Genomic DNA, 24,409 nt, shown 5'->3' with positions numbered 1-24,409 from the left:
AGCCTTAAGCAGCAGACTAACAAGCTGCACAACCCTGGGTGTCAGCTCAGAAAGCGGGACCAGTGCTTCATCGCATGCCTGCATGATGTCACTGTTGTGGGAGAGAAGAGGAGTCCATGCCCTGTGCTCCAAAGCTGGGACCACTCCGATAGGGTCCCGTCCACACCTTTGAGCCAAGCAAAGGGGAAGTCGCTGCTTCATGCAGCCGCACTTCCTCCCCAGGGCTGTCCACGCCGGCCCCGAAGGTCGTTGCCACAGGGCCGACCCCATCCTGGGACCAGCCCTACCGGCCCTGCCAGGCCGATCCCACAGGACCGCTCCCTGCCATCTGAAGGGAGCTGCCACAGTCCTGCCAAGGGAACCTGCCTGCCAGCTAGCCTACATTCCATCTCTTCTCTGCTGCCGTGGGAGGGAGAAGGCTGCCCCCCACTGTCACCATCTGGACCAGTCAGGAGCCAGCCCGGTGACAGCAGACTGCTACAACAAAGGACACAGTGAATCTTCCCCCGTGCTTTCCACTTACTCATTAACATTTGGTTCAAAGCACCCGCGTCTAGCAAAGTAACCTCTGATGCATTGTAATGTCTCTCTATATAGTTAGGCAGCTGCCAATGTCCCATGAACTCGCCATCTGGTGGACAAGCAGTGGAATTGCACCCTTCTTGAGATTCATAGAAATTAATTCTGTAAATATTCCAATGGAGTCCAAATGATAAATACTAAACCACTTATGGGATGTATTGCACAACTGTGCACTAGAATATGTACATCAAATAGTGGTTATTAATTATTTTAATAATTAATACTATTAATATTTCTGTGTTCCATATTAATAACCTCTTCATCACACCCCGAGCCAGTGACAACAGCGCTGAGGAAAATCTGCACCTCACGGCTGCTGCTCTCCAAGACAGTGTGAGCTGGTTCTGCCTCTGGCTCCAGCACCTGCAAAGAGATGAGAAGAGTCACTGAGCAGGGCCCTGAGTGCCAGGCTGATCAGGGAGCCTCCAACAGCAGCCACACAGAGGGGCTAGGAAGGACATTCCCATGGCTCATCCCATGAAGACAGCAGCAGGAGACCCTTCTGCTGTAGGCTGTGTGTCACCTGCTGGCCAAAGCCAGCAGCGCCAGCACTGCAAGCACACACGTGGGAACTGCCACTGGGTACCAGTGCCTGACCTTGCTTTTCCTGGCCCCTATAAACCTAGCAGCCTCCAGTTTCCCTCCTGGACGCTGTGGGTGGAGAACCCCAAGAATGAACAGCTCTGGAAACTCTTTTTAGGACAAAGGACTTTCCAGAGAGATGTCTGGTGTGGGGCAGCCACCACACTGCTGGGGGCTGGGAAGGGGCATTCGGGGGTGGGAGTGAACTCATTTGGAAAGTCTCTGACTGCTCTGCCTCTGCTAGGCAAAATGATTTGGCTTCCAGGTCTTGCAGTGGTTCAGCAGCTGGGGCAGAGTCATCACCCAAGAGAAGTGTGTTGGGCAAGGAAAGTCAAAGCAGAAGCTGCTGCTGAGATCCCCACAGCCAACAGCAGAGGGTGTTGGAGTTGGAAAAGACCTGGATGATTGTCGAGTCCAACCATCAGCCCTGCTCTCCAGACCCTTGGCCAGCTTTGCTGCCTTGCTCAGTGCAGACAACGCTCAAAGCTCAGCCCCAAGGTGCTGGGGGGCTCCGCAGCACACACAGCAGAGTGCTGCTACTGCTGCTCTGCACCCAAAACAAGAAGCAGGGGATTGAACTCCTTGGGAGTTCAAAGGCACTGAATCTAAACCAGATCTGAACTCCAGGGAATGGAGATCTGTTCAGTGCTGACCAACAGCTCAAGTGGGGGGCAGGAGGTTGGGGGGCAAGAGGATGAGGCCAGACTCTTTTCTCAGTCATGCCCAGTGACAGGACAAGAAGCAAGGGGCACAAACTGGAGCCCAGGAGGTTCCATCTGACCAGGAAGAGAAGATTCTTTGCTGTGGGGGTGCTGGAGGCCTGGAGCAGGCTGCCCAGAGAGGCTGTGGAGTCTCCTTCTCTGCAGAGATCTCAACCCCCCCTGGTTATTGTGATCCGGGCAAGCTGCTGTGGGTGTCCCTGCTTTAGCAGGGGGTTGAGACTGGATGACTTACAGAGGTCCCTTCCAACCCCCACCATGCTGTGCAAGTGGGTTCAAAACTGTGAGCTCCCATCCAACACAGACTGCAACACTTCAGCTCTTGGTTTAGGGTTTGCCTTCTTGTCCAAGAGACTTCCCCATCTTGTCTGAGCCCTCAGATCCCTGAGCAGCATCCTTTCCTCTAACACATCCTGCTGGTTCCCATTCAGGGGTGGATTCACTGTCAGGAGGAGCAGAGATGGAGATCTGCTGCCATCAGCAGACCTTCCTGTGGCAGCTCAGGGAGCTTTTGCTGTTGTGCTTCTTACCTTCTTCTTGACAGGCCAGGTGGCACCTGGGGCCCTTGTGGTATGCACCCACTTGATGGCATGCAGGCTGTCATCCCAGTCAGGGACCTCCTCTGGTGGCAGCGGAAGGAGATCCTGGACACCTGACACTTCACTGGGTGCTTTTTAAAGGTGACCTCAACTTCTGATCGCAAGGTCACTGTGATGTCCTTTGCACAGCCAGCATGGAGGTGTCCCACCTAGGGAGAAGCAGAGAGCCAAGACCAACCTGGGATCACTGGCAAGGACAGGAGAGGTTGTGGGCGTGGGGAGCAGCTGTGCCAGCAACACCTCTGTGAGGAGAGGCTGAGAGCCTGGGGAAGAGCAGCCTGGGAGACAATCTCTCAAAGCTTATCAAGAGCTAGAAGGTGGGGCACAAGAGGATGGGGCCAGACTCCTCTCAGTGGTGCCCAGGGACAGGGCAAGGGGCACAAACTGGAACCAAGGAGGTTCCATCTGAGCCAGAGGAGAAAATTCCTTGCTGTGAGGGTGCTGGAGCCCTGGAGCAGGCTGCCCAAAGAGGTTGTGGAGTCTCCTTCTCTGCAGAGATTCAAACACACCTCCCCGGCCATTGTGATCCTGGGCAAGCTGCTGTGGGTGCCCTGCTTTGGCAGGGGGGTTGCACTAGATGACTCCCAGAGGTCCCTTCCAACTCCCACCATGCTGGGATTGTGTCAAACTGCATCTTACTGAGGATTTATCTGGGTTTTGATGGAGAAGAACACCACCAAAAGATGCCATGTCCCACAACATGGCCCCAGCAAAGCCAGGGGTGGCATCTCCTAGGTGGCACTGAAAGGGGTTCTCACTGCTCCATGGTGGCTCCCAGAAAGCTGCCAGGCAGGGTCTGAGCAGCAGGGAAAAGCAGAGACAACCAAGCTCACCTGGGGGCAGAAGTGGAAGGGAGGCTCAGGCAGCCACTGGAAGCGCAGGGCCTGCCCCCTGCTGCGGTTGGCGATGGTGAAGGTCACGGTGCAGGGGGTGCCAACGGGACAGAACCCAAACTGGATGTGATCCCCTGGGTCAGCTGTTGGCAATGAGAGAGAGAGCTCTCAGCATGAGGGGAGAGCCCTCTGCCCCCCACAGACACACAGGACTCCAGCTCTACCTTCTCCAAGCCTTCCTTCCCCTGGGACATGCAGCCCAGGACATGTCTGGGCCTGGGCTGAGATCACAGCGCCAGCTCACCTCCAGATCTGCACCTTCCAGCACCCCCAAGTCCTTCTCTGCAGGGCTGCTCTGGGCCCAGCATGGACCCCTGAGGGACACCAGTCTCCATCTGGACATTGAGCTGTTGATCACTATCCTCTGGCTGTGACTATCCAACCAATTCCTTAGCCACCAAGCAGTCCACCCAGAGAGGACACAAATGATCAGATGTGCTCTTCACAGCACCCCATGGGCTGGCAGACCTCCTTTTAGAGCTCCTCAATCAAAAGCTGCTTCCTTTGAGCCCTCCCTGCTGGCCTGCAAACTTCTCCCTTGACAGGGCACCTTCCCTGGGGCTCCCAAGCAAGGCTGCTCTGCAGGCTACAAAAGGTGACAGCAGCTGGCTGCTAAATCTGGGCCAGCCCTGTGCTGCCACAAGGTGTGCCCAGCCCTGGAGGTTCCTTGCTACACCCTGGCAGCCTCTCCTCTTACCCTCCAGGCTGTCCTCCTCCAGGCTGCTCTCAGGGAGGTTCTGCTCCTCCCTGTCTGCCACTAGTCCCTGGATGTTGTCCAGGGTGAAGTCATCCTCATAGCCTTCCCCCAGCAGCCTGATGGTGGTCTCAGAGGGGTTGTCCAGCACGGACAGGTGGAGCTTCCCTTCCAGGCGTTGGGCCAGGGTGGGCTTGAAAACCACCTCAAACTCTGCTGTCTGCCCACGCTGCAGGAGCAGGGAAGCAGTGTGGGGCTTCCTCTCTGCACAGAGATGGACACCAGGGACAGGTGAGGCACTGCAAACATTTCCATGCTCCAGAAAAGGAACAGGAGCTTGAAAACCAGCTGTCTCTAAGCACAGCCTGGCTCACCAGTGCTTCCAGACCCTCCTCCCATGGTCACAAAGCTGTGACACTACCAGGGCCATCCCTGTTAGTTGTCTTAAGCTCAGCTCAGTGCTCAGCCCTGGCTCAAACTGCAGCCAGATAGCTCCTGCCTTAAGCACAGCTGAGTCAGAGTGCTTTGGGCTTTTGCTGGCTGGCTGTGGGCTCAGGGGCAGCCTCCCTTCAGGCTGGGGACTCCCCATATGCAGCACAGACCTCAGATGCTCCACTGAAGTGGTGTTAACCCCCCCAGGACTCAACCCACCACCTCCATAAGAATGGAAAAGCTTCCTAGAGCTTGCCAGGTAGAAATCAACCCTGCAAAGAGTCCATGTGCAAAAGCCCCAGAGAGCCCCAGGACACAAGCTATGGCCAACAGCTGCTTGCTGCTTGGCCAAGCCAGCAGCAGGACACAAGTTTTCCCTCTGTGAGTGACCACATTTCATGGGTGATGAATTCACCTTCCCCAGCAGAGTCCTCCATGCCCACAGCTTGGGAGAGGCATTTGGTGCTGGGCCTGGCTTTCAAGAAGAAAACTCCCTCTTCATCCAGCAGGTCCAGCAGCACCTGGGAAAAGAGCAGGACCAGACTGGGGTGGGCACAGCATGGCCCAGGGCCTGAGCCCACACTGCTGCTGTTCCACCACGGGCAGCCCAGCACGCTGCCCCCCTTCCAACACAGCTCTGAGCACAAGGCTGGAGCGAAACCAGCCCAAAGCCAGGCATCCAGAGACACTGGGAGGGGATGGAAACAGAAGCAGGCAGGACAGGAAGGCTCCAGCCTGACTCTCTGAGTTGTGTTTCCCTGAGAAGGTCCCAAAATCCCCTTTCCCAGAGGAACTCCCTTCCTGGCAAGCAGAAGTCAGCCAGGGGCTTCCAACAGACTTTCTGAGGCCCCTTCCCAGGCTGTTCCCTGAGGCAGGGAAAACACAAACCCCAGGGCTGGGTCAAGGCTGGCAAGGACAGCAGCAGAGCTTGCAAAGGAGGTGGAGGCAAAAGTGAAGGGCTGCTGAGGCACGAGCCTCTGCCCACTGCTTTGCCACAGCAGAAGCTCAGGAGGTCGTCCTCCTGCCACAGAGGGGCTCTGAGCACAAGCCAAGGCTTTCCTTTGGGCTCCAAGGGCACCTGCAGAGCAGTGGGGCCCCTGCCCACCCTCACCGGCTGCGCTGGGCCCTCTCCTGCCCAGCAGCAGCCTTGTTCCCAGAGCAGAGCTCCCTCAGCAGCTGCTCACCTGGGCAGGGACAGGGCCAGAGTTCTGCAGGAGCAGGGGCAGCTTCTCCCAGGCCCCCAGCAGGAGCCTCCTGAAGAGCAGCAGGGGGTTCCCTCTCCTGTCCTTCAGCGCCGGGCGCAGGACCCTCACCTCCGGCAGCTTCCCCTCGCCGCTGATCTCAAAGCTCAGGCTCTGTGCTCTCACTGCTGCAGGGCTGCAGGGGAGGGGCAGCAGAGCCACTGCTCACTTGGCAAGCAGTGGAGCCAGGGCCACCTGCTGCATTTCCCCTGCCTGGGGCTCCTGGCCCCCAGGACACAGCTCCCCCTTGCCCCTCTCCTCCCAGTCCCATCCAAGAGGAATCTGCTCTGCAGAGCCAGAGCCTCCCAGAGCACCAGTTCAAACCATTCCACTCAGAGGAGCCCTGCAGGGCAGCAGAGACATGAGGAGGTGACAGAGGCCATGGGGCAGGTTCCCTGGCTGTGCTGAGGTGAGACAGAAGCAAGGAGCATGAGCAGAGCATGGAAAAGTCTCCAAGGCAGAAGGGGCAAATCAGTGACCCCAGCAGGGAAGGTGATCTCCACAGAGGCTCAGAGCAGGAATTGCTCCTTAGGGCAGCAGACTGATGGATCCACTCCCAGCTCAGCTACTAAAGGGCTGGGCAAGGGCAGGGCAGGCCCAGGACACACACAGGGCCTAGAGCAGAAGAGCTGGGGTCTTTTAGAGGGGATCCAATGGCTCCTTTAGCATCAAAGATCTTCATGCACCCCAGGAGATCCACCAGATCACCTCCTGAGCACAGGAACAAGGAGGCAACAAGGGCAGCTGGCTCAGGGCATGGAAACAATCCTCTGTCCTTGGCATTCTCCAGCTCAGCTGAAGCTGCACACAGCTCCATTGCTTCCTGATTCATCCACTCCCTGTTGGCTCCTTGGCATCAGAGAATCCTGGAATGCTTTGGCTTGGAAGGGACCTTGAAAGCTCATCCAGTCCAAGCCCCCTGCAGGCAGCAGGGCCCTTGGCAACTCCAGCAGTTTGCTCAGAGCCCCAGCCAACTTGACCTGGCATGGTTCCAAGCATGGGGCATTCCCCACCTCTCTGGGCACCCTGGGCCAGTGTCAGTGTCCCACTGCCCTCACAGGCACTGCTGCAGGCTACAGCAGGGCACTGACTCCCCAGCTCTGCTGGATCTCGCAGCTACAGCTTCTGAGTTCTCTGCAGCATCTCTGTCAGCAGGAGAGGCTGAGAGCCCTGGGGCTGCTGAGCCTGGAGAAGAGCAGCCCCAGAGGGGATCCTGGAGGTGAGGGTGCTGGAGCCCTGGAGCAGGCTGCCCAGAGAGCTTGGGGAGTCTTCTCTGCAGAGATTCCACAGTCCCCTGGCCATGGGGATCCTGGGCAAGCTGCTGTGGGTGCCCTGCTCAGGCAGGGGGTGGGGCTGGATGATCCCTAGAGCTCCCTTCCAAGCCCCTCCCTGCTGGGATGCTGTAATGCTGAGTACTCTACCCAAGGCTACTCCAAGAGCTAGAAGCCATCAGGAAGGTCCCCTCCCAAGCTCTCCTGAGGTGAGTTACCTTGTGTGGACATCGAGGGAGGCCTCAAAAGTGCAATGGTAGCTCTTCACCTTCCGTGGAGTGAAGGTGACCGTGGCAAAGGCCTGGGAGCAGCTGGGCACGGACAGCCGGACAGGATCCACCTCAAACACCTGGCCAGAGTGGCTCTTCAGCTTGGGGAAGCCCAGAGAAGGCTGTTAGGAGGAAACTTTTCTCCATGTGCTGCTGTCTCACCCATACAAGGATCATGAGGAACAGCCCCAGACAGTGTGGCCCCCTTCTGGCTTCCCTAGACAGGCTCCATCTGTCTCAGGGGGGGAATCCAAAGCAGTGCTGCCCCAGGGGGCTGCCATCAAGCCCAGGAGTGCAAAGCTTGCTTTCAGCGCTGGTCAGAGCCCCAGCACACATGGGAAGTGAGGACTGCATGGAGAACCCTGCAAAGAACCTGCCCCTGGCCTTTAAAGAGAAGGGGCAAAGAGCAGGGAGCCTAAGGAAAGCAGAGAATGGCTTTGGTTGGAAGAGACCTTTAGGATCATCAAGTCCAACTCTGAGCCCAGCACTGCCAGGTCACCACCAAACCATGGCCCTCAGCACCACAGCTCCACAGCTCTGAAATCCCTCTAGAGATGGGGCTCCACCTCTGCCCTGGGCAGCCTGGGCCAGGCCTTGACAACCCTCAAGGGAAAGAAATTGCTCCTCATGTCCAACCTAACCCTCCCCTGGCACAACCTGAGGCCATGTCCTCTTGTCCTAGCACTTATTCCTTTTGAGAGGAGACCAACCCCACCCCAAAAGGGTCTGCTTGGAGCCCTGGCTCAAAGCTGAGGAAAAGCTCCTCCTCTGCCTGTGCTTCCAAGAGATGTTCAGAAGGGCTCAGGTCTCACTCCAAAGCCCCAGGGGCCTGGAGCTAAAACCTTGCCTGAGACACACTGAATGCAGCCCAGCTGTCACCTGCCCTGAGCTGCACTAGGCTGGGCAAAAGGAAGCAAGGAAGCTGGAGAACAAGGCAGATGCCACACAGCCTTCAGAGACTCCCCAAGGCCTCCTGTTCTTACCTTGCTGGGGCTGGGTTTGCTGGAGAGGAGCACATGGCAGGGGATTCTGTTCACATTGCAGATCCTGAAGCGTGCCGTGGCCTGGTGCCCAACCAGGAGCTTGGTGAAGATGAACTTGTTCTCATCTGTGAGGAACACCCCCTGCTGCTCCTGCACTGTCTGGAGGACCTGGCAGAGGTTGCTGCTGCTGCAGATCTGATGCCCCTCAAAGATGGACTCAAGGTCATCAGCCAGGAATGCTGTGAGCAGAGCAGAGGGAGGGCTGAGGATGGAGAATCCTTCCTGCTGAACTGCCCTGCCCCTGCTGGCCTCTGAGAAGCTCTTTCTGCCCAGGGAGCTGCAAACCCCAGCCTTGGCTGGGGGAGCTGCCTGTGAGGATGGAGCTCAGGCACCCTCAGTCTGAAAGGGTTTCTTTTGATCCTTCCATGCATCCCTCCCAGCCTCTCCCACTGGTGGGCTTGGCAAGAACCTCTGAGGATTCGCAGAGAGATGCAAGGTCAGGCTCAGGCTGTCTGCTCTGTCCCAGGACTGAGGCTGGGTGCCGAGCAGCAGCAGCCTGGCCACAGGAACCCGTGGGCAGCACTCACCTGGAAGGCAGGACTCGGCCAGCAGGGTGTAGGGGATGCCAAGAGGGTTGTCCCTGGGGTCTCTGTTGCTGATGTCGATGAGCAGCTGCTCCTGGCACGGCCCTGGCAGCTCCGCAGCACAATCTACTGTCACCAGCTGCTGCTCCCCAGGAAGGATGGAGCCAAAGGCAGGGGACACTGTGAACATGCCCAGGGTGAGGCGAGCCTGCAGAAAGAGTCCCAGCAGAGGCTGATGGCAAACAGCCTCACTCTGAGCATCCCAGCAAGGAGGACCCTGGGCCTTGGCCTCCAGCTGGGCCCAGGGCAGGCAGGGATGACACCACGGCCCAGAGCACAACCCAGGATGAGATGAACAAGCTAAGGAGATGTGCAGGCCTAGCCTGAGTGGCTTAGAGAAAGGAGTTGGGTTGTAAGGGTGAAGGTGGGAGCTGGGGTCCTTCAGCCTCCAGTGTGAAACAAGAGAGCAGAGAGAACTGTGAGAAACCATCAGAGAGGAGAGCAGACTGGGCAGAAGGCAAGGCAAGGTCATCTCCTGTCCCTGGACTGGGAGTTCAGCAGGGACACTCCACAGCTGTGGCACTCACAGCCTTGTTTTGGCCAGCAGCTACCAGGTACAGATCCCTTCCCCTTGGCCCCACAGCTCCAGGGCTGAGCAAGAGCACAGCATTGAGCAGCTCCTTCCTCTGCTCAGGGCTGGCAGAGGATGGGTCTCCCCCATGCAGCCCGTGTCCTGTGCTGTGGGCACAAGCCCCCAGCCTGGGCACAGCAGTGGAGGAGCCTGTCCTGGGGAGCAGGAGCCACCCACCTTCACAGAGGGCTTGGTTTCCTTTGGCAGCAAGGGCTTGCTCTGCTTGGCTGCAGCAGACCTTCCACTGGAGCTCCCCTGCTTGTGGGAGTCGGAGAACTTCCTTTGATGTGCACCCAGAGGAGAGAGCAGAGAACATCCCTCAGGCTGAGCTCCTCCTGCCCTTCTCCACAGCCAAACCTTCCTCCCCAGGGAAGAAAGTCCTCCTGCTCTTCACAGCCCCCTGCACCACCTGTGGCTGTAGCTGATGGGCAGAGGGGCTCCAGCAGCAGCTGCATGAGGATGAGCAGGAGGATTCTGTGGCATCTCTCTCCTCCCTGCTCACAAGCCAACTGCACAGGCAGACAATAACCCAGGGCTCACAGAACATGGACTTGTTTAGTTGGGAGAGACCTTTAAGGTCAGCAAGGCCAAGACTGACCCCAGCACTACAGGTCACCACTAAGCCATGGCCCTCAGCACCACACCTCACAGAGTCACAGAGGTGTTGGGGCTGGAACAGACCAAGCACCACATCTAAACGACCTTCAAACACACCCAGGCTTGGTGACTCCACCACCTCCCTGGGCAGCACATTCCTCTCCTGACCACTCTTGCTGGGACACAGTTTTTCCTGATGCCCAGTCTGAACCTACCCAGTCACAGCTTGAGGCTATTCCCTCTTTTCCTGTCACTAATTACCTGTGAGAGGAGACCAGCACCAACCTCTCCACAGCTCTGAAACCCCTCCAGGAGCAGGCACTCCACCACTGCCCTGGGCAGTCTGGGCCAGGCCTTGACAAGCCTCAAGGGGAAGAAATTGTTCTTCATGTGCAGCCTAAACCTCCCCTGGCACAACTTGAGGCTGTGTCCTCTTGTTCTAGCAGTTGTTCCTTGGGAGAAAAGACTAACCTCACCTGGCTCCAGCCTCCCTTCAGGGAGCTGTAGAGAGCCAGAAGGGCTTCCCTCAGCCTCCTCTTCTCCAGGCTAAACAATGCTAGGTGCCTCAGCTGCTCCTCACAGCCCATGTGCTCCAGACCCTTCCCCAGCTTTGTTGTCCTTCTCTGGCCACCTTCCAGCACCTCAATGCTCTTGGAGTAAGGGGCCCAAACCTGGCCCCAGGACTCACAGTGCAGCCTGGTTGTGTGTCCTGGCTGCCTGCCACACGCCAGCCCTGCTGTGGGGCCTCCTCCAGCAGGAAGGTTGCTGCAGGCCTTCTCACCTTTTCTTTGTGGGCTCAGCTGCAGCCTGCTCTGCTCTGCAGATGAGGAACTCGAAGGGCAGGAGGCCTCTGTTCTGCAGCAGGAAGCTGCAGGCCCTCCTGGTGCCGCTGGCCATGGCCCCGCAGTCGAGCAGCGCCGCAGGGCTGATGCTGTACTGGCTGAAGACAGCTCTGGCTGAGAGCCTCACTGGGATGCTGGCCATGGGCTCCCCTCCTGCCCTCAGCTTGGGCTCCAGCACCTGCAACCAGGGCAGGCCTTGGTAAATCCAGCAGAGCCCAAGCTCTGGCTCTGGCCTGTGGCCACAGCCCAGGTGCCCATCAGCTCATCCCCCTGCTCTGAAGTCCTTCTCCAGAACTGCATTTTCAGCCCCTCTTAGAATCATGGAATGGGTTGGCTTGGAGGAGTCATTGCTTCAATTTTCCTGCAGTCAGCAGGAACACCTGAGGGCAGAGCAGGTGCTTCAGAGCTCCAAACAACCTGACCTGCAGTGCTCCCAGTGATGGGGCAATGACCACCTCCCTGGCCAAGCTGGGCCAGGCTGGCACCACCCTCAGTGTCAGACATTTCTTCCTCCTATCCAGGCTGAATCTTCCTCTTTTAGTTTCAAACCATCACCCCTTGTCCTGTCCCAGCAGGCCCTGATCCAAAGTCTGTCCCCAGCTTTTGGATTGGCCCCCTCCAGCACTGGAAGGGCCAGAGCTGGCTTCTGAAAGCCTTTGCTGTGTGCAAATAACAGAAGGTTCCCCAGCTAAAGCTTGCTTTCCAGCACAGCCATGTCCTCCTGACCCCCTCAGCCCAGCTGTGCTCACCCTGCCTGCCCCAGGCAGCTCACCTGGCACAGCAGGATGGCTTTGTCCTCAATGCTGATCTCCCTCTGGGGGTGGAAGAGCAGCTGGACAGTGGCAGGGTGCTCAGAGGCAGGCAGCAGGCCCTGCTGGGGCTGCACAGTGAGGTGGGAGGCCAGGTCACGGCTTCCGGGGTCTGTGGGGCGCAGCCTGAACCTGGGGAGGGAAGGAGAAGAAGATCTCTGCAGTGAACAGCCCAGGGGGCAGCAGCACAGCCAGGACCTGGCATGGGACCAGTAAAAACCAACCAAAGAATTCTGCTGTGCTTAGGAGCCCCAGGCCCTGGCAGAGCCAGGCAGTGCTGAGTGCTGGCAGCTCCCCTCCACCCCCAGCGTTTTCATTCCTCCTCTGAAGAGTCTCCTGAAGAGAAAGGACTTAGCCCTGGAAGGACAGCAGCAGAGCTCAGCAGGGACTGGCCTCAACTTCAGGGGCACAAAATCCCAGACCCCCAGCATGGGAGGGCTTGGAAAGGACCTCTGGGGATCATCTGGTGCAACCCCCCTGCTAAAGCAGGGCACCCACAGCAGCCTGCCCAGGAGCACAAGGGCCAGGGGGGGTTGGAATCTCTGCAGAGAAGGAGACTCCACAACCTCTCTGGGCAGCCTGCTCCAGGCCTCCAGCACCCTCACAGCAAAGATTCTCCTCCTGCTCAGATGGAACTTCCTGGGTTCCAGTTTGTGCCCACTGCCCCTTGGCCTGTCCCTGGACACCACTGTCAGGAGTCTGGCTCCAACCTCTTGCCTGCCACAGGTCCTTCATCTCCTGCTGAGCATTGCTCAGCTCCCCTCTGGGGCTGCTCTTCTCTAGGCTCAGCAGCCCCAGGGCTCTCAGCCTTTGCTCCTCACAGAGCTGCTCCAGGCCCCTCAGCACCTTTCTAGTTTCTGCTGGACTCTCTCCAGTGGTTCCCTCTTGCACTGAGGAGCCCAGAGCTGGAGCCAGGACTCCAGAGGTGGTCTCCCTAGGGCAGAGGACAGGCAGAGGAGAATGTCCCCTGACCTGCTGGCCACACTCTTCTTACTGCACCCCAGAGCCCAGGGGCTCTCCTTGTGGTGCCTGCTGAGCTGTGCAGAACTGCTGGGCTGGGGCTGGATTCTCCCTGGCAGTGGAGCCTGGAGCTCAGGACAGTCCCAGTGGTCACACACACCATGAGGCAGCCAGCATGGGAACAGCTTCTAGCCACAGGAGCAGACTGCAGGCCTGGGCAGGTGCTGGCCCCAGGCACTCCCAGAGCAGGCAGCTGGACCAACCTGTATGCAAGCTTGCACTGCCCTTGGTTCCTCAGGGTCAGCACTTGCTTGGCACTCCCCAGGACCTCCAGGACTCCAAAGTTCACACAGCCATCTGCACCTGCAGGACACCCCCAGAGCGAGGGAAGGGATGGGGAGGATGCTGGAGCTGCTGCAGGCTGCACCCAGTCAGGAGACAGAGACTGGGAGAGCTCAGGTGGGACAAAGCTCTGCTCAGCAAGTCTCCAGCCTTGCAAGGTTTCTCTGCCTGCTTTGCTGCCCTTTGCTCTTCTCACTCTGAGAGGATCTGTAGGGCTTAGCAGCCAAGGAGCTCAGCCTCTACCTCCTTGCTTCCAAGCACAGATCAACCACTTGATGTGCTGTACTGAGCCTTCAGGAACTGCCAGCTGCTTGTTCCCACCCCTGGTGTTTCAAAGGGGCACACTTCAAGGTGTGAGAGAGGCAAGGCACTGTGTGACCTGACAGTGCTCTACTCCACACAGCTGGCAAGAGACCTGTGCCATGGATCCATGCCAGGCCTGCATTGCTGTCCCATCCCATCCCATCCCATCCCATCCCATCCCACCCCCCACTTGCCCCAGCAATGCAATGCATCTGAACTCCTTTGCTCTGGGGCCAGCCACTGACCTTCAGGCAGGGTGATGTTCAGAGCAACTTCTAGGCCTCAGCCACAACTTCAATGCTCTCCACCTGAACAACACCCTGGACATTCTCTGCAGCTGAAACCTGAGGCAGCAAGAAGCAAACCCTAAAGTCCTTCTCCTCAGTGTTCCTGCTAAACAAGAGGAGTCCTTGTCTCTAGCAGCTGTCTTTACCCAGCCTGGGAGGCAGTGTGATGTACAAACACCCACCTCTGCCTCCCAGGGGCTGACATTGCAGATGGAGAGCTGCTCGCAGTTGTCATCCTGCAGCACAGCCTTGGAGCTGGCCACAGAAAGGGCAAAGGCTGCAGGGGAGCTCTGTCAAGCAGCCTGAGAGAAAGGCTCATGTGGGACACCTTGCATGCTGCCTGTGTTCATTCCCTGCTTCCTTGGATGCCCAGCCCACACTTGGTGTCTCCATCCCAGAGGTGTGCACAGGCCACTTCAAGAGGCCTTCGACAAACCAGGACCTCAAAGGTGCCTGGCAAAACAGAAGCACAGCAGGCACCTGGATTCCTCCCCTCCTCTGCTGGCTTTCCCTCCCTGCAGGCTTCCCAGAAAAGTGTGGAGAGAGCTCAGCTTCTCTCTTCCAAAGCAGCCAGGAGACTGCCTGGGCCCAGCTCCTGGGTGAGCCTGAGGCTGAGGGCGGGAAAGCAAAAGGATTCCTTCCCAAGAGGAATCCCAGAGTTAACAAACACCTCCTGGTTCAGGTGTGGGACAGAGGTTGGTGGGAAAAGGTCAAAGAAAGGCAATGCCTCAGCCTGGCCAAATCCTCTTTTGGTTTTTAAACTCTTTTGATTTACCCTCCCTGGGGTGTCAGAATGCCACCAGCTCTCCAGAGCTCCCCTGGAGACAAACCTCCATTCCTAATGCTGAAAGAAGAGGGAAGTGAAAAACAGAAAGATGCCAGCAGCTGCAGGGACATTATTTTAAGGCCAGACTCTATCCAGCAGTGGGGATCAGGAAAATGGAAATCCCCTTTGCCCTGCCCTGCAGGTGCTTGTCCCCCAACAGCAGCTCCAACCATCAAGTCTTGCTGACACTGCAGATTTCACGGAGGGTTTCCAGTCCCTCAGCAGAAAAACTTCCTTTGCTCCTTCAGGCTGACCCACAGAGCTCCCAGCACTTGAAACAAACAGCACAAAGCTGCTGAAGCTGAGATGGGGGCTGACAAGTGACCCCAAGCTGCTTTCAGGCTGCAAGCAGCACCTGGCTCTGGCCACCAAAGCCCCCAGGGGGCAGGAAGATCAGCTCCATCCCCCCCAGCACTCCTGTGCCTGCTAGGTGCTCAAGTTGCCACAGCTGTGCTCCTTCAAAGCCACCAAACTCCCAGCTCTCTGCCCGGGCCTGCCCTGAATCGTGCCCCTGGGTGCATGTTCCTGGAAGCACAAGGTCCTGCAAGCAGCACAGCTGGGGGCTGGGCAGCACCTACCTGTCTCTTGCCTGGGCACACAGCAGCGGCCCCAAGTGGAACATCCCCGTGCTCAGGACATACTGCTTGGAGATGATGGCATCAGCTGCCTTGCTCTGCCTGCAGCCAGGAAACACCTCCCTGGCACAGAGAGAAGGAAGAGTTGGGAGATTCTCTGAGCACAAAACCTGCTCCCAAAGGCTGAACTCTTAGTGCTGGCCGAGGCACAGCACCGCTGCCCAGCTCCAAGCACGGCAAGAGATGCTGGGGGGCTCAGGCAGGTCCCAGGGGCACAAGGGGCAGAGTCTCAGCTCTGAGCTCAGGGGCAGCAGAGCGGGACGGCCCCAGGGGCCAGCCTTACCGTGGCTCCTGGCTGATGCTGGGGTACAGGCAGGTGCCCCTGCAGTGCAGCTGGTAGGGGCGCTTGGTGCCCAGCAGCTCCAAGTGCAGCCTCTGCTCAAAGCTGCCCAGCAGCGCGGAGCTGAAGTGGACCTGCAGCACCACCTGGCCCTGGGCAGGCACTACCCAGCGGTAGCTGCTGAGCCTGGCAGGGAAAGAGGAACCTTCAGGCACTGCTGAGGAGCAAAGGAGAGCAGGAGGAGCCATGGTGGAGCTGGGGTGGGAAAGCTCCTTGGCAAGCTGGCCCTGAAGCAGAGGGATCCCTCCTCCCTCACAGCTCACCTGGCACAGCTCTCTGGGGGGGGCAGGGTGTCCACGTCTGGGGGGTCCTGTGGCTGGTCCCTGGAGATCTCTCCTGCCACAGCCAGAGCTCTGCTTTCCCCTCACAGCCTCCTGGCTGCTGCTGCCTTTCTCCCTTCTCCAATGGCCTCTGGCTGGGGTGCCCTGCTCCTCTGAGGTCTTCACCCCAAAGGGAGAGAGCAAAGGGAAAGACAGCTGAGACCTGCCCTGAGAGCCAGCACTGCAGGGGAGGTCTCAGCAGAGCAGAGCACAGCACAGGGGCAAAAGCCTCTCCTTTGACCTGCTGCCCACATTGCTGGGGATCAGCCCAGGATAGGGCTTTCAGTGCCAGCTCCTCTCCATCTTTGCACCTCCCAGCTGAAGGTTTGAGGGGCAGAGCAGGGTTCTGCTGAGGCTTTGCCTCTCCTCTCAGACTGGCCCTGTGTTTCAAGCAGAGCTCTTTCTTCTGGACAGCCAGAAGGGATCTCTGCAGGCTTGGGCCCTGTCACATCTTCACTGCCCTGCCACTCTCACCCTTTTCCATCCCACCTGCCCCTTTGCCCCCATCCAGCCTGGTCCCTGTCCTGGCACCTTCACTGTGGGCACAGTGGGGACATCCACAACACTTTCAGGAGCCTCCTCCTCTTCTGGCCCTGTGGCAGCTGCTGGCAGGAGCACAAAGTGCTGGAGGACTTCTGCAGGCACCTCCTGCTTGGCTGGGCAGTGAACCACAGAGTAGACAGCAGGGGGAGGAATGGGGGGCCCTGAGGGACCCAGGCCCAGCTCATCCAGGACCTAAAGCAGAAGAGCAAACCTTGGTCATGCTCCTGTGGCCTCTATCCTCACACCTCCTGAAAGACACTGAGCTGTTAGGGAGCTCTGATTGATTGAGGTGGAGCACAGCCCTTGCTCTGCCCAGGGTGGGGAGCAGGCTCCAGAGCAGGGCCAGGACTACAGGTGGCACCTGCAGAGGAATCTGGCCCCATCAATTCACCCCCATGAGCATGGCCTGCAGGATCTCAGCCAGCTGCCAGGAAGCTCCTCCAGCTCCAGCAGGGACAACCTCCAGGGGTGGACAGCCCCTGGGGCAGCACTCAGCTGATGAGAGTCATGGCTGAGTGTGGGCAGGGAGGTCCCACCTGCTAGCAGGGCCCCAGGAAGCCTCTTGTGGGGTACAAGGGGATGCAGTGACACAAGGGGGAGAGGCTGGCTCCTGCCACACAGGGCAGCAGCTGTTCTCACCGTGGCAGCCAAGTCATCTGGGGTTGGTTCTGTGGCTGCAGCCTCCCCCAGGACAACTTCTCCATCTCTCTCACTGTCCTTGGCCATCTTTTCTTTCACCTTCCTGAAGGCCTTCTCATATTTCTCATTGCCTGAAGGCAGAAACCCCCCAGAGTGCAGTGTGGGCATCTGAGCTGGGCAGCCCCCTCCCCACACCACCTCTCCCAGAAACACTCCTCCAGCAGCTCAGGGCACAGCATTGGAAGAGACCTCGAGGATCATCCAGCCCAACCTGTCACCACAGACCTCATGGCCAGACCATGGCACCAAGTGCCACATCCAATCCCCTCCTGAACCCCTCCAGGGATGGGGACTCCACCACCTCCCCAGGCAGCACATCCCAATGACCAATGACTCTCTCAGTGAAGAACCTTCTCCTCACCTCCAGCCTAAACCTCCCCTGGCACAGCTTGAGACTGTGTCCTCTTGTTCTGGTGCTGGGTGCCTGGGAGAAGAGACCAACCCCTTCCTGGCTACAGCCACCCTTTAGGTAGCTGTAGAGGGCAATGAGGTCACCCCTGAGCCTCCTCTTCTCCAGGCTAAGCAACCCCAGCTCCCTCAGCCTCTCCTCACAGGGCTGTGCTCAAGGCCTCTCCCCAGCCTTGTTGCCCTTCTCTGGACACCTTTCAAGTCTCTCAATGTCCTTCTTGAACTGAGGGGCCCAGAACTGGACACAGGACTCAAGGTGTGACCTAAGCAATGCAGAGCACAGGGGCACAATGACCTCCCTGCTCCTGCTGGCCACACCACTCCTAATGCAGGCCAGGATGCCCTTGGCCTTCTTGGCCACCTGGGCACACTGCTGGCTCATGTTCAGGCAGCTGTCAGTCAGCACCCCCAGGTCCCTCTCTGCCTGGCTGCTCTCAGCCACTCTGAGCCCAGCCTGGAGCTCTGCCTGGGGCTGCCGTGGCCAAAGTGCAGCACCCGGCAGTGGGTGCCTATCCTCCTGCTGCATGCTGAGCTTCACCCCTGCCCAGCTTCCTCCCCCAGAGGAGCAGCTCAGCCCCAGCCAGCTGGTGCAAACCCAGCTCTGCAGGGTGGCTCCTGGGACACAGCCCACAGGGACTTGCAGAGCCTGGGGAAGCCACCAGTGCTGCTCTGACAGCCTTGGGGGTAGGCCCTGGGGGAAAGCCCAGGGGAGCATCCTGAGGAGCAGCCAGGCAGTGCTCACCTTGGCTGTTCCTGGGCAGGTGCAGGCAGAGCCTGGGAAAGCTTCCCTCTCCTTTCAGGCAGACTTCTTGCGGCTCCAGGTGACCCACTGGGAGCTGGAAAGCCTTGCAGAAGGCCCCAGGCGCTTCTGGCAGCTAAGAGACTTTCAGCACCTGCTGCTGGCCGGCTCCAAGGCTACCCTGCAGGGAGGGAATGCACCAAAGAGGCTTTGATGGAGGGGGTGATGCTCAGCCAGGTTCTCCTCTGGAAGACAGCAGACAGCAGCACCTTCTAGCTGTCTGGTTTCCAAGAGCTTGTCTCCTGCCCCAGGCTGCCAGGTCCCCTCCAGAGTGCCAGCGTGGGGAGAGCTGGAAAGGACCTCTGGAGGTCATCACTCCAACTGCCCTGCTAAAGCAGGGCACCCCCAGCAGCTTGCCCAAGAGCAGCATGGCCAGGGGGAGCTGGAATCCCTCCAGAGCAGGAGGAGGCCTTCCCTCAGCACAGCCTGGCCTTTGCTCAGCACCAGCACAGCTCTGCTGCTCCCAGGCTTTGCCTTCAGCCAGCAGGAGCCAGGCCTGACCAAGCAAAGCTCCAGCAGCAGTGCTGGGCAAGGCAAGGGAAGTGCCCCTGCCCTCTGCAGGGCCAGCAGCTCCTCTCACAGCACCTCAGTGGTGGCCACTAGGCTCCTCAGCTCAAAAGGGACAGGGACCTACTGGAAAGAGTCCAAGGGAGACTACACACATGCTGAGGGCCTGGAGCATCTTTGTGAGGCTCAGAGGCTGAGACTCCTGGGGCTGTTGAGCCTGGAGAAGAGCAGCCCCAGAGAGGGCCTCTGATCAAAGCTCAGCAAGAGCTAAAGGGCTTGTGGGGGACAAGAGGATGGGGCTGGACTCTTGTCAGTGGTGCCCACTGACAGGACAAGAGGCAAGGGGCATCAGCTGGAACCCAGGGAGTTCCAGCTGGCCAGGAGGAGAAAATTCTCTGCTGTGAGGGTGCTGGAGGCCTGGAGCAGGCTGCCCAGAGAAGCTGTGGAGTCTCCTATGGAGAGATGCCAACCCCCCCTGGGCACGCTGCTGGGGGTGCCCTGCTGGAAGGAGGAGGTTGGGCTGGATGACCCCAGAGGCCCCTTGCAAACCACCCCCCCTCCTGGGATCCTGGGAGTGCAGGTGGGTGTCCAGGGCTCTGAGCCCCACCTGGGACTCCCACCAAACCTCCTGCCTGTGCAGTTCAACTCAGGGTGCAGGAGCCTGCCCTGGCTCATGCTGAGCTCCAGAGAAAGGCCACAAGGAGGAGCAGAGGGCTGGAGCTGCTCTGCTATGAGGACAGAGTGAGAGAGTTGGGCTTGTGCAGGCTGGAGAGGAGAAGGCTCCCGGGAGACCTTCTGGTGGCCTTCAGGTCTCTGCAGGCAGCTCCAAGAAAGCTGGGGAGGGACTTTTGAGGGTGTCAGGGAGGGACAGGACTGGGGGGATGGAGCAAAACTAGACAGGGGGAGATTCAGGTTGGGTGTTAGGAAGAAGTTCTTCCCCATGAAGGTGGTGAGAGCCTGGCCCAGGCTGCCCAGGGAGGTGGTGGAAGCCTCCTGCCTGGAGGTGTTTGCAGCCAGGCTGGAGGTGGCTGTGAGCAACCTGCTGTGGTGTGAGGTGTCCCTGCCCATGGCAGGGGGGTTGGAACTGGCTGAGCCTTGAGCTCCCTCCCAAGCCTGACAATCCTGTGAGCTGCAAACACATCTCTGGCCACACAGCAGCAGAGCCTAGGACAAGATCTAGAACAGAAAGTGTCACTGGGGCTTCCAGAAGTGTCTCTGGCTTCCAGAAGAGCTGTCCCAGGCCAGAGCAAAAGGAAGCAGATCCAGAGGCACCTGGCTCTGGGTGACAGGACACATCTGCAGCCTTCCTCAGCTGCCCACTGCACACAGGGCTGCACTTGCAGGTCCCTGCTCCCCTTCAGGCTGCAGGGAGAAGCTGAGGAGTGGGCCAGGACCTGCCCCCTGAGCCCCCACTCCAGCACAGGACACAGCCAGAGCCAGCCCAGCCCCACTGCCAGCACCATCCACGCTGCCACAGCAGCACCAAGCAGAGCTGTGCCTTCAGAAGCTGGCAGGAAGAGGGCATGAGCCTGGCACCTCTTGCAGGAGGCAGGCAGGAGGAAAGATGGAAGCCATTTGGCTTCCTTTGCCCATGGCACCAAGGGCCTGAGAGAGGAATGCTGCTCCAGCCCAGAGACATCCACCCAAGGCTCAGGAGCTGAGGTCACAGAATCCTGGAAGGCTTTGGCTGGGAAGGGACCTTTCAAGGTCACAGAATCACAGGGCTTGGAAGGGACCTCTGGAGATCATCAGAGCAGGGTCACCTAGAGCAGCTTGCACAGGAGTGCAGCCAGGAGGCTTTGGAATGGCTCCAGAGGAGACTCCACAGCCTCTCTGGGCAGCCTGCCCCAGTGCCCCACTGCCCTCAACACACAGAAGTTCCTCCTGCTGTCAGATGGAACTTGGCTGTTGCAGTGTGTGCCCCTTGCCCCTTGTCCTCTCCCTGGGCACCACTGACAGAGCCTTGGCCAGAGCCCCCTGGGTCCCCTTGAAGGCTTCAGAAGCACTGAGGGGATCTGCCCTCTGTCTTGTCTTCCCCAGGCTACAAAGCCCCAAGCCCCTCAGCCTTTCTTCACCAGACAGATGTTCCAGTCCCCTCAGAGCCCTTGGCTGGACCCTCTCAAGCAGCTCCCTCAGGTCCTGACCAGCTCCTGCCCCCTGGGGACCACCACTCACTACAGAAGCTCCAGCCAGCCTCTGTGCCAGCAGCTCCTTCAGGCCTGCAGTGAGCAGGGACAGCTGCAGCTAGGGCAGGCTGCTGGGATGCTGCAAACTCCTCTCTGCACTGCTCCAGCCCTGCTCAGCCCTGGCCCCCTCACTGCCCCCCCAGCTGCTGCAGAGGAGCAGAGCTGGAGGGGTGAAGGAGCAGGGAAGGGCTGCTCCAGCTCCTGGCACAGGAGCTTCATGGCCAGGCAAGAGCCAGGCAGTCTCCTGGGCAGCCCTGGCAGGGGCAGGCAGGGCAGTTCCTGTCTGCTCCCACAGGAGGTGACCCAGGACAAGAGCAAATGCTCTCAGGCTGTGCCAGGGGAGGGGGAGGTTGGGCATCAGGCACAATTTCTTCCCCACAAGGGCTGTGAAGGCCTGGCCCAGGCTGCCCAGGGCAGCAGGCAGTCCCCAGCCCCGGAGGCACTGAAAAGCTGTGGAGATGTGGTGCCAAGGGCCAGGGTTTGGGGGTGGCCTGGCAGTGCTGAGCTCCCAGCTGGCCTTGAGGATCTGAAAGGGCTCTTCCAAGCCAAAGGATCCTGTGATTGCATCCCCTCAGCAGAGACAGCTCCCAGCCCTGCCTGCTGCTGGGACAGTTCCCTCCTGCTCTTCTCTTTCTCCCCGGTTTTCCCCTCCAAGCCCAGCCAGGGCAGGCTGGCACAGGGCCAGGGTCAGGCCCTTGTGCTGCCCCCATCCTCACCGTGCTGGGCACCACCAGGGGCACCGCGGGCAGGGGGCTGCGGGCAGTGCCCGTGCCAGGGCTCAGCACCACGAAGGGGAAGGGCAGCTTCCCACAGCTCTGCAGGGGCAGCTCCACCTCTGTGACCACGTCCCACAGCTGCAGAGAGGAGAGAGGAGTGGGCAGTTAGAGACAGGCCTGGCACTGGGCACCTCCTGCAGCTGGCACTGGGGAAGGAGCCAAGGGAGGCAGTGCAGCAGAGCAGCAGAGCAGAGCTGGACACTTGGCTCCCAGCTTCACCTGGGCACCCCCAGCCCCAAGGGACCTCTTGGCCCTGCACAGGAGCTGAGCTTTGGGGCCCTCCCAGCAGGAGCACACCAGCACACTGCTCCCTCTTCACACTCCAGCAGCAGCAAGGCCCAGGGCTGCTCACCTGAGCATCTGCAGGCAGGGGCTGCTGCTCCACATCACAGAGAGAGAAGGGCTGCCCTAAGGCCAGGACCATGCTGAGGGGCAGGGGGCAGATGTTCTTCAGAGACAGAGGCTGGGCCAGAGGAGTTAGGACATCCCCTGCTTGCTGCAAGCACAGGAGAGAAGCATCACTCACCCCCAAGTGCCCAGGGCCCTCCTTCCCCACCCGCTGCCTTTCCAAACCCTTCAGCCCCCAGAGCTCCCAACAGCTCCTCTGGACTCTTTGGATAGGTTTCTCCCCTTCTGGAAGGGCTTTCTCCAAGCACAGCAGATGCTGCTGCTGGCTGCAAACCACAGCACTGCCCAGGGGGAACAGCCTCAGCAATGTGCAGGGAACAGGCCCCTGAGAGGAGGCAGCTGCTGCTAAGAGATCCAGCCCATCTGATTGCAGTGGCCTGTCCTCTCCTGGGGACAGCAGCACAAGAGGAGTGCCAGTCACCTACACTCATGCCTCTAGGAGCCTCCTAAGGCCAGGGGTGCTGGGCAGAGGAGACAAGCAAGCAGGATGCAGCAGAGAGCCTGCAGGAGCCTAAGGCTGGCTTTGAGTATGCACAGCCAGCCAGCAACCTCCAGGCTCCTGCTGCCCCTGCTACAGTGCCAAGATGCTCAGGGGCCTGGAGCAGCTCTGGGAGGAGCTGAGAGCCCTGGGGCTCTTGATCCTGGAGAAGAGCAGCCCCAGAGGGGATCTGCTCAGTGCTCAGCAAGAGCTAAAGGGTGGGGGACAAGAGCTTGGGGCCACTCTCCTCAGTGGTGCCACACCAACAAGAGCAAAGCAGTGCTGCTGAGGCTGTTGCCAGCCCCAGGGCAGCAAAGAATGAGCTCAGTGCTAACAGCAAAAGCTTGGTCCTGCTGCAGTCAACAGCCAAAGCCCTGGGGACTCAGAGCAGCTCTCTCCCCTCCTCCTTTGAAGCCAAGCACAGCCACAGCTTCCAGCCAGCAGATCCAGGGCCAGGATGCCAGCCAGACACTCACCTTCTCCACCTGGAAAGTGATTGCTGTGGAGGACATCTGCAGGGCAGGAGCAATGAATTGGCAGCTGAGCTCCACCTGCAGGGTCTGGGTGCTCCTGGCCTCGCTGCCCACCGCGGCCTGGCACAGCAGCTGCTCCCTCACCGCCTGCAGGAGAAGCCACAGGGCACATGGGGGCTGCCAGCAGGGTGGCCAGAGGACAGCCTGCCTCTGCCAGCCACCAGCCACGGCCCTGCCACTGCCCCCCTCACTGCTGGTTTCCCCTTGCCCTCCACAGCTTGTGCTGCATCCCCTTTCTCCTGCACTCCAGTGGCCATCAGGCTGCAGCCAACAGCCACAAACAGCTCTGGGGAGGCTTGTGCTGCCAGGGACAATCCCTGCCCCAAAGGGTTCTTCCTTTGATGTGCCCCAGTGCTGAGCACAGTGCTACAGAAAGCTGGAGGAGCTGATGGAATGAAGATGGAGATGGAACTGGGCAGAAAAACAGGAGACAGAAAGGCCAAGGGCAGTCAGCTCTGCCTTGGAAGCTCAGTGGAAATGATTCCTGAGGAGGAACAACCCCTGCCCCAGCACAGCTGAGGCCTTGGCCTGCTGGGAGCTTGCAGCTCTGCAGACAGGGACCTGGGAGTGCTGCTGGAGAGCAAGTTGCCCACGAGCCAGCAAGCTGCCCTTGTGTCCAAGAAGGCCAAGAGGATTCCTGAAGGAGACTGTGGCCAGCAGGCTCTCCTCCCCCTCCATCCTGCCCTGCTGAGGCCACAGCTGGGTCCAGTTTGGGGCTGCCCAGTTCAAAGTAGTCAGGGAACTACTGAAGAGAGCCCAGTGAAGACTACAAAGATGCTGAGGAGCCTGGAGCACCTCTCTGAGGAGGAAAGGCTGAGACCTGGAGCTGCTGAGCCTGGAGCATCACAGAATCACACAGAAGCACAGAAGGCTCTGAGCTGGAAGGGACCTCCACAGGTCTTCTAGTCCAACCCCCTCAAAAAGAAGAGCAGCCCCAGAGCAGATCTTCTGCATGCTCAGCAAGAGCTAAAGGGTGAGGGGCAAGAGGATGGAGCCTGTGACAGGACAAGGGGCACAGACTGGAACCCAGGAAGCTCCATCTGAGCAGGAAGAGAAAATTCTCCTCAGCGAGGGTGCTGAGGCCTGGAGCAGCCTGCCCAGAGAGGTTGTGGAGTCTCCTTCTCTGCAGAGACTCCAAACACCCCCTGGACACTGGCAACCTGGCCAACCTGCTGTGGGTGCCCCTGCTGTAGCAGGGGGATTGGGCTGGATGATCCCCAGAGGTCCCTTCCAACCTCCCCCATGCTGGGATTCTGTGACCCACAGGAATCCCCCCCCAGGCAGATGCCTTCAGGTCAAGGAGGGATCACTCCCCACTAGGATGCCTCCTG

At 59.3% G+C, this 24,409-nt stretch overlaps 2 protein-coding genes across 2 annotated transcripts; both read right to left on the bottom strand.

Moving 5' to 3' along the window:
• Nucleotides 1–755: 755 nt before the first annotated feature.
• Nucleotides 756–17,091, bottom strand: LOC137458796 (hydrocephalus-inducing protein-like). Its single transcript, XM_068170059.1, has 16 exons — nt 16,924–17,091; nt 16,235–16,476; nt 15,365–15,547; nt 15,025–15,144; nt 11,692–11,860; nt 10,859–11,097; nt 9,658–9,760; nt 8,853–9,057; nt 8,266–8,504; nt 7,232–7,383; nt 5,686–5,878; nt 4,917–5,022; nt 4,073–4,333; nt 3,316–3,458; nt 2,414–2,631; nt 756–945 (listed from the first exon to the last, which is right to left on the bottom strand). Exons 1-16 carry the CDS (start codon nt 17,089–17,091, stop codon nt 756–758), a joined length of 2,931 nt encoding a protein of 976 aa, XP_068026160.1.
• LOC137458789 (hydrocephalus-inducing protein-like) lies at nt 15,501–23,091 on the bottom strand. Its single transcript, XM_068170051.1, has 8 exons — nt 23,022–23,091; nt 22,012–22,155; nt 21,600–21,737; nt 18,134–18,311; nt 16,924–17,054; nt 16,273–16,476; nt 15,685–15,861; nt 15,501–15,547 (listed from the first exon to the last, which is right to left on the bottom strand). Exons 1-4 carry the CDS (start codon nt 23,055–23,057, stop codon nt 18,267–18,269), a joined length of 363 nt encoding a protein of 120 aa, XP_068026152.1. The 5' UTR covers nt 23,058–23,091; the 3' UTR covers nt 15,501–15,547; nt 15,685–15,861; nt 16,273–16,476; nt 16,924–17,054; nt 18,134–18,266.
• Between the last annotated feature and the right edge of the window lie 1,318 nt (nt 23,092–24,409).

Source organism: Melanerpes formicivorus, unplaced genomic scaffold, assembly GCF_026170545.1.
Source record: "Melanerpes formicivorus ecotype bairdi unplaced genomic scaffold, bMelFor1.0.p_v2 SCAF_278, whole genome shotgun sequence".
NCBI classification, from domain to species: Eukaryota; Metazoa; Chordata; class Aves; order Piciformes; family Picidae; genus Melanerpes; species Melanerpes formicivorus.
The sequence above is the reverse complement of the archived record's forward strand: the minus strand, read 5'-3'. Positions and strand labels throughout refer to the sequence as shown.

Bases quoted from the DNA above. Each gene is read 5' to 3' on its own strand.
- LOC137458796 (XM_068170059.1), bottom strand. From the start codon at position 17,091: ATGCCCACACTGCACTCTGGGGGGTTTCTGCCTTCAGGCAATGAGAAA. The intron at 5,879-7,231 runs GTAACTCACCTC...CCTCCCCTGCAG, and splicing joins TCCCTCGATGTCCACACAAG to CCCTGCAGCAGTGAGAGCAC. The intron at 3,459-4,072 runs GTAAGAGGAGAG...CATTGCCAACAG, and splicing joins GGAGGAGGACAGCCTGGAGG to CTGACCCAGGGGATCACATC.
- LOC137458789 (XM_068170051.1), bottom strand. From the start codon at position 23,057: ATGTCCTCCACAGCAATCACTTTCCAGGTGGAGAAG. The intron at 22,156-23,021 runs GTGAGTGTCTGG...CTGTGCTTGCAG, and splicing joins TCACTTTCCAGGTGGAGAAG to CAAGCAGGGGATGTCCTAAC. The intron at 21,738-22,011 runs GTGAGCAGCCCT...TCCTCTCTGCAG, and splicing joins CCCTGCCTGCAGATGCTCAG to CTGTGGGACGTGGTCACAGA.